This window comes from Ursus arctos, unplaced genomic scaffold (genome assembly GCF_023065955.2).
Source record: "Ursus arctos isolate Adak ecotype North America unplaced genomic scaffold, UrsArc2.0 scaffold_1, whole genome shotgun sequence".
Lineage (NCBI taxonomy): Eukaryota > Metazoa > Chordata > Mammalia > Carnivora > Ursidae > Ursus > Ursus arctos.
The window spans coordinates 76,325,752-76,338,715 of NW_026622763.1; the positions used below are offsets into that span (position 1 = coordinate 76,325,752).

At 42.4% G+C, this 12,964-nt stretch overlaps 2 protein-coding genes across 4 annotated transcripts in view; both read left to right on the forward strand.

Moving 5' to 3' along the window:
• CFLAR (CASP8 and FADD like apoptosis regulator) overlaps window positions 1–4,158 on the forward strand; it is a 52,901-nt gene extending 48,743 nt beyond the window's left edge. The window contains exon 11 of the transcript XR_006408739.3: window positions 4,103–4,158. The gene's annotated coding sequence lies outside the window, so the exon portion shown is untranslated. The remainder of the gene's footprint in view (window positions 1–4,102) is intronic.
• The window catches only part of CASP10 (caspase 10), a 33,039-nt gene continuing 24,033 nt past the window's right edge, over window positions 3,959–12,964 (forward strand). The window contains exons 1-3 of one of the 3 annotated variants that reach the window (XM_026492189.4): window positions 3,959–4,157; window positions 5,560–5,916; window positions 7,198–7,291. In XM_026492189.4, the coding sequence (XP_026347974.3) occupies window positions 5,567–5,916; window positions 7,198–7,291 (444 nt within the window). In that variant the 5' untranslated portion in view covers window positions 3,959–4,157; window positions 5,560–5,566. The remainder of the gene's footprint in view (window positions 4,158–5,559; window positions 5,917–7,197; window positions 7,292–12,964) is intronic. The other 2 variants (XM_048213956.2, XM_048213955.2) reach the window with 2 other exon arrangements.

Below are 12,964 nucleotides of genomic sequence, written 5' to 3' on the forward strand. Positions count from 1 at the left end.
GGAGAGAGTTTTAGGCAGATTCCATGCTTAGTGTGGAGCCTGATGCGGGGTGTGGGGCCTGATGCAGGGCTCGAGATCACCACCTGCGCTGAAACCAAGAGTCGGACCCTTAACTGATTCTGCCACCCAGGCACCCTATATACAAAAATTTTAAGGTAGTTATAGACTACCAGTGACTGTGGGTTTCTCCATTTTTCAGCTTTTCTACTTTAAATATTGGGAGCTCACCCCCCTCTTTTTTTTTTTTTTTAATTATCTCTTTTGTAGTAAGAAAAGAGCATGCTAAAACAGATAGCTTTCTAGGATAGTGAATCCAAAATGGGTCACTCTTTACTTGTCTAGCTACAATCTCCTGCCAGTTCACTATTTGGACATCTCTGCTGGGATCCTTACCTGGGAGAGTCTTCCCCTTTAGTACATGGCTTCACCATGCTTTCATATACTAAGAATAAAACTGGTTCTGGTAAGGTCTGGAGTGTGTGGATAAAGTGTGGAATGAGTGGGGGAGGAGGGCCTGGAAGTTGGGGATGGGATGGCTAATCAGAAGAGGCTGCTACCTCAGGACCAGGGGTTGGACTGAAAATTTCAAGGCACAGAGCCCTTCTCCAGCTGGCATACCCATCAGACCCCATCACTTGTGTCCATTTTTTTAGTTCACAAGTATATACCTATAAAGTTCCCCTATATAAACCTGGAGGATGGAGAACTTGGACCAAAGCCTGGATGTAAAGGAAAGCCTACCACTGCCACCACCAGCCACTCGGAAGGCGGAACTAAAGAAACAATCCAGTATTTCCCTTTTGTCACTAGGGCAGTGGCAGTCCCCCATCACTGTAAAAGGCTATATAGGTTTTGACTGGCTCTTCATGTAGACTCAGTTGACTGCAACGAATCAGGAAAGATGCTGTAAGAAATGTTTATTCTTTCCATTACTCTCAACTTGCCATCAGCACGTGCTCAGTTACTGTGCTCTAATTTGGAAGAAGTATGAAATACTGACTACAAATAAAACAGCATACCATCTCACCTCCATAACTTGGTGCAGGTGTTTCCGCTGAGTACTAGGATAAAAGCTGAAGTTTTACTTCGTGTGTCTCTATTCTACTTCTACTTTCCAAGCTCAGCTCAAATACCTCCTCCTCCTCCAAGGCATCTCCATCAGGATTCATCCCTTGTTCCTGGGGCCCCTGTGGCACTTAGGTGAAGCCCTGTTGTAGCATCACCACACCCTGCCCTGTGGTTACAGATACCACGGCATACCTGGAGGTACAGGCAGCCATAGCCTTGGGACCGAAAGCATGGGATTTGGAATCAGAGAGACCTAGAATCCCCATCTCTTCCTAGCTTTGGGATGATGGCAAGATACTTTGCATCTGTGAACTTTGATTTCCTCATCTACTGAATGTAGCTAATAACATTGACTTTAGACAGTTCATCAGAAAAGAAGGGATCAAAAAATGGGAGTAATCATAATTACTTGAAGGCAGATGCATTTTATTCACCTTTCCTTTCTAATCGTGCCCAGTTCCGTGCTGTACACATAGGAAGGGCTTGCTAAATATTTAATATTGTTGAATCAAAGTTGAAAAAGCTAATGTACTTTATGAACGGGGTGAGGAATGATAGTTTTGCCAAACTACCTTCTGAAATGCCACAAGGAATTAAATAGAATAGAAGACTAAGACTTAGGGCTTGTGTATCTTTATCTTTCAAAAAAATTGTGGCAAAATATACACGACACAAAACTTACCGTTCAAATGACTTTTGAGTGTACGATTCAGTGGCATTGTGCAACCATCACCGCTAGGACTTGTCTGTCCTTGCTTCTTTCTTTTTCTCTGAACCATTTAGTTATTATTAGTAATGGCAAAGAACTTTTCCAAATGGCAAAAATTCCAATAATGAATGGAAGTCCCTATCTCGGTGCTCATGCCTGTCTGTAGGGATTTTGTAGACGTCATACACACATAATCATCTCCTCCTCACTCAAAGCCACATTCTGGTTTTTCGCACTTGTTTCCAGGACCAACCAATTGTATCTTTTGACCGATTTACTAAATCGATTGAACTGCTCTGCCCATAGTACACTTTAAGTCGTAGGCTTTTTGAAAATTGAAGTACAGCTGACATACTATATCCTATTAGTTTCAGGTGTACGTAATAGTGATTTGATACTTTTGTACACTATGAAATGATCCCCATGTTAAGTCTAGTTACCATGTCACCATACAGAGTGATTACGTAATTATCGACTATATTTCCTATCTACATGTTACATTCCCATCACTCACTTATTTTATAACTGGAAGTTTGTATCTCTTAGTCCCCTTCACCTGTTTTAGGTGTCCCCCAACCCCCACTCTAGTAACCAACAGTTCCCTATGAGTCTGTTATTGTTTTGTTTGTTCATTTGTTTTGTTTTTTAGATTCCACATATAAGTAAAATCACACATGGTATTTGTCTTTCTCTGACTTATTTCACTTAGCATACTGCCCTCTGGGTCCATCCATGTTTTCACAAATGGCAAGATTTCATTAATTTTTTAAAAAGATTATTTATTTATTTATTTGACAGAGAGAGAGAGAGAGAGAGAGAGAGCACACAAGCAGGGGGAGCAGCAGAGGCAGAGGGGGAAGCAGGCTTCCCACTGAGCAAGAAGCCTCATGTGGGACTCCATCCCAGGACCTTGGGATCACGACCTGAGCCAAAGGCATATGCGTAACTGACTGAGCAACCCAGGTGCCCTGATTTCATTCATTTTTATGGCTGAGTAATAGGGCTTGTCTTTCTTAAATATAGAAGTTCTCCGGATGATGCCAAGGATATGAAAATGGCACTTTAATATATTTGTTAATAAGCCACCATAAATCTTTTTTTCAGAGATAAAATATCTTTCTAAGATGCTGTACTTATCAGAGCTCTGCACATTTGAATGAGCTGAATTGCAGTGTAGTGACTTAGAGTCAGATTTGCTGGCTTAAATTTTGGCTTTCCCACTAGTTTACCGTATAATCTTGGACAAATTACTTAACCTTTCTGTATCTTAGTATTCACATCTTAAAAGAGGGTCATGCTAATAGTATTTATCTTAGAGCCTTGGGATGATTAAATGAAAAAATGGTAGTTGCCATGTAAGTATTAGGTATTGTTTTTATTCTTAGAAATAATGTCTTCAAAGTCTTTCCTGCTGCACTGAATGTGCTGTGAGGCCAAAGACTTCATCAGTTTTGTCTGCTGAGTTCCCTGCAAATACCTCCAAATGGATTTATAGTTCAGCTCTCCCTCCCTTTTTTCTGCCTTAAAATTTTATTTGCGCATGCAAATGTTTGAGAAAGGGTTAAGATGGCTGACCATTATTTCTCAAGTTTTTGGGTTTTATTTTAAAGGTTAAGAGAGTTTGGAGAAGGAGATGGTTAGGAAAATAAGCTCTTTCTCTCTCCTTTCTTTTTTCTTCTCTCCTTCCTTCTTCCCTTCCTCTCTCCCTCCTTTTTCTTCTCTTTCTTTCTTTCTTCCTTTTCTTTCTTTCTCTTTCTTTCTTTCTTTCTTTCTTTCTTTCTTTCTTTCTCTTTCTTTCTTTCTTTTCTTCCTTTCTTCCTTTTTCTTTCTTTCTTTCTTTCTTTCTTTCTTTCTTTCTCTTTCTTTCTTTCTTTTCTTCCTTTCTTCCTTTTTCTTTCTTTCTTTCTTTCTTTCTTTCTTTCTTTCTTTCTTTCTTTCTTTCTTTCTTTCTTTTCTCTCTTTCTTTCATCAATCTCAGTGATCCAAGGGAATGGCAAGAACACTTAGTCCCTTTCAAAAGTTTATTTGTAGGAGCCCTTGGTTTAACCTAGGAAAATCTGGAGCTGTCCCGTTGTGGAAAGTTGTGACTCTTGCCTTTAGGAGGCGCTGTTTGTCAGAGTTACCCCAAACCCGCAAAGGGAGGGGAAAAGGCAGCCGGGGCAGCGATGACGTAGGCAGGAAATAACTTATAAAGCTGCCCAACCGGAAGATCCCGTTTTCCTTGCGGAGGCTGCAAGTCTTGCGTTCTCTTCCCGCGCAAATGGGAACTTCGCTGGAACTTGGATTACGCGGAGGATTCTAATTTCTTTAAAACTTGATTTTCAGGCAGTGTCTCCCGGAACCATTTGCCTCCAGAGGGTCAACGGAATTGGATCTGAAGGTATGTGATTAGCACCTTTCCCCTGCTGAGCTCTTACACTCTAGCCTTGTTCCTTGCTTTAGTGACAGACACTTGCAGAAACTCTCGTCGGCAATGGCACTATTTCTGCGTGGATTTACTAGCCGTGCTAGGGAAAATGAAGGTTTAAAAAGCCCCAGAAAGCTCCAACAGAGACTTTTACAGGCGGAAATATGCTAGTCCCAAAATAGAAACAGTCTGGCCGACTACGGATTGGAATGTTTGGGAAACTGCAAGACAAACGTAGGTAACTTAGAATGGGAAGCCGTCTCCAAGAAACCATTCATTTGGTTTCTGGTATCACAGACTACTTCCAGAAGGGAAGACCCCATGGATGATCACATTAAAAATACCATTTTCTGTTTTCTTTCTCTGTCCCCCCCTTTCCCTCCCTCTCTTTATCTCCTTAAGTAAGCGGCCACACCTAATGTGGGGCTTGAACTCAAAACCCTGAGATCAAGCGTCACAGGCTGTACCTACTGAGCCACCCAGGCGCCCCTTATTTTCTTTTTCTAACAAAAAAAGTAATGTGTGTTCATTGCGTAAAATCCAAGAAACTCGGTCAGGAGCCGAGAAGAGAATTTATAGTATTTGTATTTCTACCACCTAGATCTAACCACTCTTTGTTAGTGATGTTTTTTGTTACGTTCTCCTTCCTTTGTAAAGTGGTTTCTTGTTTCTAAATAGCCAAGTCTTGCAAAGAGAATATATACCTTGAGGCTTTACAGAATAAATAATATTACACTGAAAAATTTTATCAGTTCATTGCTCCTCTGATTAGAATGGAATTTAGTGTAGAAAATACCATATGAACTTTATGAACTGATCTGGTGGAAATACTAATTTAGGTAATTTGTGACTTCCTTCATTGATTTGGGCAACTCTTGTCCAAAACCACCCTTTCTTTTGGGGTCTAGGATTATGGCTTCTCTTTTTGTGCGATATGGACCTGTCCATTATGGTTGTTCTTGGATTAGTGGACACTTGTGAAATATAAACCCCCAGACCGCTTTATTTCTAAAATGAAAGGCATAAATCTAAGCACTATTTCTACCCTTTGGTGGGAATGAATGAAGAGTTCTAATGGGGAGAGATTGTGCTTCGTCAGCATCCCTTTTGACTAGCTCTCACCAGGGACATTTTGATTTGGGAGAAATGAAAGTAAATTGGATTCCAAAAAAGCTCCCTCCAGGCCTCCAAGAGGGTCGCCACACAAGTGTTGGGCTCATTTTTCTGGCGATTGGTTTTTGAAGTAAGCTCACAGGAATTTTTATTTTTCAGCCCTTTTGGGAAAGTCTCCTGCCTGGAACGGAGAAGGCCCGATAAGTTGGGGTTCCATGTATGCTTCCTCTCTCATGTGCTGCCCCACCTCTGTCTCTTTCAGGCTGGCCATGACATCTCAAGGTCAAAGTTCGAGTTTCCCTTCAGATGATAATAATGGTCAATCGAGCTTCCGCGGGAAGCTTCTGACTATTGATTCAAAGCTGGGGAACCAAGATGTGGAGGGCTTAAAGTTTCTCTGCCGAGACTGCATCTCCCACAAGAACCTGGAGGAGTCCAGCTCAGCCTCAGACATTTTTGATCATCTGTTGGCCCAGGAGCTGCTGAGTGAGGAAGACCCTTTCTTCCTAGCAGAACTCCTCTACATAATCAAGCAGAAATCGCTGCTGCGGTACCTCAGCCAAAGCAAAGAGCAAGTGGAGAGTTTGCTGCCTACCCGAAGGAGGGTCTCTCTGTTCAGGTGAGGAGGGGTCTGTGATCAAGATGGGGCCGGGGGTGGGGTGGGGGGTGCTTTCCATCTAGTTAGTGTTCGTTCGGGCCACGGGGCTTTGAAAAGAGGCTGGGATTAAGATCTTTTTATCTACGTCCTTGGATGGCACAGTGCTTCTAAACCAGATCTCGCCGCGCGTCCGGTACTCATGAGATGAGAGCTGGGAAGGTCAGCGAGGCTTTTCAAAGCCCGGCTCTGGGCCTGGCAGTGGCTTCCCTTGGTTGGCTTCTCACTGCCCCAGGAAGCCCGCTTCAGCAGAGCAGGGCCTTCGCTTTTTTACCCTCCACATTCCCAGACAACCCTTCTTCCTGTGAGTCACTGTGGGGACTCATGAGAAGAGGGAATGTATGCATTTTTGCGGCCACATAAGCAGAATGACAAAGGAGATGTGTCTCTGGGGTAGGGAAGGACACCATTTATACCTTGTCCAGTTTTAAATTTTCATACATTTTTGGGTGAAACCCAGAGAGGTAAAATACAGACATATTATCCATGGTGTGACGTACGGGCACAGGTCTATCATGGGTCAGACCTTAGGTAACATGATTTTATTTACTTAAGATTTTTTATTTGTAATTGAGATATAATTGACCTCTAACATTATAATAGTTTTGGGTGTACAACATCATGATTTGATGTATGTATCTATTGTGAAATGATCGCCATAGTAAATTTGACGTTCGTCACCACATATAGTTACAAATTTTGTGTGTATGTGAGTGATGAGAACTTTTAAAACCCACTCTTTAGCAACTTGCAAATATATAACACAGTATAGTTGATCCTTCAGCATACCTCTACTGCTTATTGTGTTATCTTTCTAAATTTTATTTTATTTTTAATCTTATTTTTTGAGAGAGAGTGTGTGCTCAAGTGGGCGCCGGGGGACGGTGGGGGGGAGGGCAGAGGGAGGGGGAGACAGAGAATCTTAAGCAGACTCCACGCTCAGTGTGGAGCCCAATGCAGGGCTTGATCTCACAACACTGAGATCATGACCTGAGCTGAGATCAAGAGTCTGAGACTTAACCAACTGCCCCTACCCCAGCACCCCCTTATTGTGTTATATTAATGTAATAGGCCACTTAAGGCTCAGGGTTTTGTTTTGAATCTTTACAGTGGGATTCAAAATTGTCTATTCATAGGTTGTGATCATTCACATGAGAGAAAATATTTATAAAAAAGCACTTGATTTACTGTGCTGTCCTCTGCAAGTGTGAGGTTTTATTTGTCTCTCTTGGATGTATGTCTTAGAAACCTGCTCTATGAACTGTCAGAAGGCATCGGCTCAGAGAACTTAAAGGACATGATCTTCCTTCTGAGGGACTCAATTCCCAAAATCCAGATGGTAAGTGGGTCGTATAGGGTGGGGTATTCGTGAGCACTGCTATAATTAGTGTTGAGAATATGCTGGATGGGGTTTTCAGAAAGGGTTTGTACTTGCTGGAGATGACGTCATACAGTGCTTGGGAACATGGACTTTGGTGCTGTATGGGCCTGAATTCTAGTCCTGGTTCTAACACCTCGATGTGAGGTGAGGGATTGAAGCTTTCTGAGTCTCCGTTTTCTCATACATCCTATTTTGGACAATCACACTCCTTCCAGGACTGTTGGGAGAATTAGACAACATAATGTGGGTAAAATTTGGCACCTAGTAATCAGGTAGTAAATGGTTAACTGCTGTTGGCACCTACCATGTTTTACCGTAGAGAAACGTGTGGAAATGAGAAGGCAGGAAATCATGGCAGAGTGGGAATGAGTCATTGATCATCTATATTAAGTGTCCTTTTGAGGAACTTTGCATTATCTCCTATGTAGGGTTTTTGTGAAAATCAAATGAGACATACGTTTGAGGATGCGCTTTGTAGAGGGCTGTCCAGGTGTTTTGAACTAACAGTAGTATTTTTAATAATAACATAATTGCTGTCTATTAATATTATTGCTGTATGGGTCATATTTAAGGGTAGGAAAGTAGCAGCCGATCTCTCTTCCAGGCCTTAAAACGTCATATGTTTTTCTTTTGATTGTAATATCAACTTGTAACAAGGAGGTTAGTTAGCTTGGGAAGGGCCACTTTTCAAATTTTACCCTTTAACATTACTTTATAATTGTGCTATTCAGCGGCTATTTTTATTAGATTTTAAGTTATGTAACATCTGGTGACACCCAAAAAAACAAGTAACGTGTATGGAAGTTACAAAATGTAGTACTAAGTGAACAGCCATGAACCTCCCCGCCCCCCCCATGCAATTTAGGAATGCGAGTATCACCCGCGCTCCACATGGCACGCGTACCCCTCCCATTATCACATTCTCCTGAGATCAGCTGATATTATTGACAAATAAATTTGGTCTTTAGAAAAGTCACTGAGGATTGGGAAGCTGTTTTACATGGGGTAGGTTAAATGAGGACTATGTAAGTAATTCATTAAATATGTTTCCTGGTGTCCGACCTGTAGACCTGAGTAGGTTCATTTTGTTTACATTGCTCACAATCTTTGAGATCTTTTTTCCCCTTTTAGAGCCCTCAGGGGTTTTAGCCTCTGTGTCTTTTGATTAGTCATCTCTTGAGGCTCCTTTTTTTCCAGACGTTGGTTGTGGGTTCTGTGGGGTTGGGGACTGAGTCTCACTCATCATTATAGGCCCAGAACGTTTAGAATCTGTTACAGAATCGTGCTTTGAATGAAAGCGTACATGAATGGGATGATATAGTCTTCCTTTTCTCTTTCTGAGAAAATGTCCTGAACCCTTTCCGTTTATATGCTTTTGCAATGAATCACTGGAGAGATTAGCAGCTGAACTAAACCACCTTGATGGGATAGGCAAAGGTACACGGCTAACCTTCTTATACACACTGCCGCTCGTCAGAATCTGCTAATTTTCTCCCGTAGATAGCCCCTGGAAGTTCTGATAGATTTCTGTTTTTGTTTTTTACACCTTTTTTCTTCTCTTTTTATCTTTTTATTCTTAAAAAAAAGCCCAACAAAACACAAGTGTAGAAAAATGACATAAAACAAATGTACAGATTAATGAATTATTATAAGGCTCATCCTTTTGAAACCATCACCCAGGTCAAGAATTTGAATTTTGCCAGACACTCTGGAAGCCCCTCCATTTCCCGCATTCTAATCACAGCCCTTCCCACCCCGAAGAACCGCTGTCCTGGCTTTTATAGTAACCGTGTTCTGACGTTTCTTTATGGTTTTATCATTTCCCTGTGCATTTACCCTAGATGTCAAGTTTAGTCTTGGTCAGTTTTTTTTCTTTTGAGTGTTTTTCAATCTACAGGTTAAACTCCTCTCCCTCCAAACCCTCCCTTTCTTTTTCTTAACCTTTATGTGTTGAAGAAGCACGGGACAGTTGGCGGGTAGACTTCCCGAAGTCTGAGTTTTGCTGATTGTGTGCTCGGTACAGTTCAGCACGCGCCTCTGTCTCCCGTTTTTCCTGCACCCTGGCAGCTCGGTTCAGAGGCCAAATGTCTCTGCATTGGAAGAGATTTCCTGTAGTATGAAAAGCTCTCCAGGTTATTCTGATAATATTCTCTTCCAGCTTAGAGTAGCCTCTGACAATTTTTCCAGTCTCTGGGTCTATAAATACAATGAAACCAGTCTCTGTGGTTATAGCTGTCCCTGTAGGTGAGAACAGGAGTTCTACTCCCCACGACGGGGTGGCAGATGAGGAGATGGGCAGGAGTCCCCGGTATGCTCCACACGAAACCGTGATTTTCTCCTAGGAAAACCTGGGGAGTGTATTTCTTCCTGTACTTCCTCCAAGGGTCTTGGACCTTAGCTTGCAGGCATCTGTGGTTTGTGCCCAGAAGCATAACAAACGTTTTGCCCCCTGCTGAATGAGCTTTTAAGTCATGGAAGGCCCGTGCTCAAGTAGCCAAATGATTTTATTCCTTTCTCATTCAGTACAATAGTAAAAGGAGCAATCGCTGTATTTCCCTGTGGCACAGAACTGTGGGAATACCTGGTCAGATGCAGGAAAAGTACACTGTTTGGGTTCCAAATGATCTCAGCTTTATTCCAAAGGAGATCTATTTCTTCATGTGAGAATTGTGGCTGAGTTCTATACCCTAGGTGATCCAGGTTGATCTCTTTTGGATGTTCTTGAAGTGGGGGAAGGACAATCTCTGAGCGACCCAGATGAGTTTCCGTACCAGGGCTTAATTAGGCTGCGTTATCTGCTGTTGCGATTGCGAAAGATTTTGTCACAGAAATAAATGGTTCAGCAGCCAGGTGGGGAGGGCCTGAACTTCCCTCACTCAAAAAGGAAAGGTCCTAAATTCACACGATCTCTCTCGAGTTAGAAAAATGACCTTTGTAGAGTGTTCTAGGATTCCGTTTTGATAACTTTTGTACAAGTTCATAGCAGTAGAGCTGCCTTCACACATTCTGAGAGACCCAAAAACAGTCCGGAAATCCGTTCTCAGGGTAGTAATCAAATGAATGTTGGATGTAAAGGAAACCACACCCAAATCTACTCGCTTAGCAAAGAAGCAGAACAGGAGCTTTCAGATACTTCCTGCTAGTATTTACTGGGAGGGTGTTCTTAAAGTACGGACTCCGTTTCGATTGTGTGTGTGTGTGTGTGTGTGTGCGTGCGCGCGTGTATGTAGAAAGTGTCATTTACCAGACAGCTCACAAACTTGCTTCAAAGTATGAAGAATTTCCATCATTGCTTCTAGAATCATGTCTTAGTCCCTTTTTTTCCCTCCTGGTAGGTTGCTGTCAAAATGGGGTTTCTGTTTCAAGGTTCAGTGAGAGATCATTTGCATGTGACCTACCACAGAATTTTGTGTGGTGGATTCCCTCTGACCCTTTTGCCCAGCTGATAACTCTGGATGAATCTTTCTGCACCCCCTTCTCTCTTCTGCTTTATTCCCTGGCTAAGCTATTGCTGTGCTAGGGCTGCAGGTGGGCATACATACTCTTCTTTGCCTTTTCGGCTGTCCTCCCTGTCTCTGGAATTTCTTTGTTTTTTTAAAGATTTTATTTGTTAATTTGACAGAGAGAGAGACAGCCAACGAGAGAGGGAACACCAGCAGGGGGAGTGGGAGAGGAAGAAGCAGGCTTCCCGCTGAGCAGGGAGCCTGATGTGGGGCTTGATCCCAGACCTTATCCAAAGACAAACACTTAACGACTGAGCCACTCAGGCGCCCCAAGTCTCTGGAACTTCTTAAAAAATTATAATCTCTCAGGGGTGCCTGGCTGGCTCATTTGGTAGAGCATGTTACTCTTGATCTTGTGGTTGTGAGTTCAAGCCCCACATTGGGTGTAGAGATTACTTAAAAAACTAAAAATCTTTGAAAAAAGTTTATAATCTCTCTTTGATCGAATGAGAACAGAAATCAAGTAAGATTTTGTAACTCTGGACTTTCCCTTGGTTGTTGCCATCTTGAGTGCCTTATTTGGAAACACTGCACGCGCGCGCTCAGTAACCCTTCCTCATCCTCATGTTATTGCTTTGTCTCCTCCTTCCCCCTACTGCCAAACTTCTTGAAAGGATAGTTTGTATACACTCTTTCTCCACTAACTCAACTCTGGGTCACATTTCAGTGCCTTTCAATATGACTTCAGCTTCCTTCATTCCAATGAAACTTCTTGCTGAAGCCAACATGAACCTCCTCATAACCAGGTTTCTAGTTTCACATCACTTCCACATGTGGTCTACTTTGCCTTGGCAAAGGAATGTTTTTTTCCGTGTTGGCAATGAAGACCTAGTCATCCTTCAAGAATCCCCTTCCATGTGCAGCTTGTGTGAAGCCTGCTTTGTGATGTAGATGAATGATGAATAAATGAGTGGTGTCACCACCGAAAATCATCTTCGATTCTTCATTTCTTCATCCACCTCCAACTGATCTCCACAACTCACCAATTCTGTTTCAGAAATGTTTCTCAAATCCGGCGCCTCCTCTGTTTCCACCACTGGCTTTAGACCAGGTCTTGATCATGTCTTTGCCAGAGTATTTAATCTTGCTGCCAATATTTTCTCTCTAATCCCCTTCCTCCCCCAACCTATTTCAAGACTTCTACTCAAAAACAAATGTGTTCATGTTACTGTTCTTCTTAAAAGCTACTACTGGCATTCCCTGATGCATGGGGCACATGCCAGACTCCTCGCATACTGTATGTGTGTGCTCCTGCACGGTCCCACACCAGCCCACTGGTCCAGCACTGACCTAGTTCTTATTCAGGGTTTGTACTCAAGCCTCCTTCTCAGAGTTCCTGAACATACTGTCCCTTTTCAACCATTCAACCGTCCAGTATGTCTGGAGACCTCTTCCCAGTTCCCACCCAGCTGGCGCTCAAGTACGCAGTGAGCTAGTGTTCAGAGTTCACTTCCGATGAATCACTGTTCCTGTAGGCTCTCCTGTAAGTTCATGCGTATAGATTTTTTCATAACCGGCTCCATACGCTGAGAAGCCCTGTTCACTGAAAAGATTATGGTGCTTTCCGCCCCATATGTAATTCAGTATTAAAATAATACTAGCCAACTTGCCATTTTTCCCAGCAGCATTTAAGAAATTTGTTTTCTTTTAAAATACTAAATATTTGCCCCTCGTTTCTTTGGTGCCTCTGTTTTGTCGCCCCCCCAATCTAATATATCATTTATAGCTGTGAGTGAGAGGCAGTGTAGCTCAATGGCTAACAAGAGAGACTCTGACATCAGACTGCCAGGGTTCAAATACCAGCTCTGCCGCTTATTGGCTCTGTGACTTTGGACAAGTTGTTGAACCCCAGTTATCTCATCTTTAAAATGGGGGTTATACCCAGAAACAAATAATATATTATATGTTAATTAATTGGATTTGAATTAAAAAAATAAAATAAAACGGGGGTTATATAGTATCTGGCCTTATTGGCTTGTTCTTGAGGTTCAGCAAGCACTGCCTGTAGGGATGTAGTGAGTTATGTATGTTTGGTATTTGCTGTTCATATAGATAATTTACTCGGTAACGCCTCTTCCCCCACACTGCTGACCCTCCGCAGGGACAAACACCGTTCCTTATTCATCAT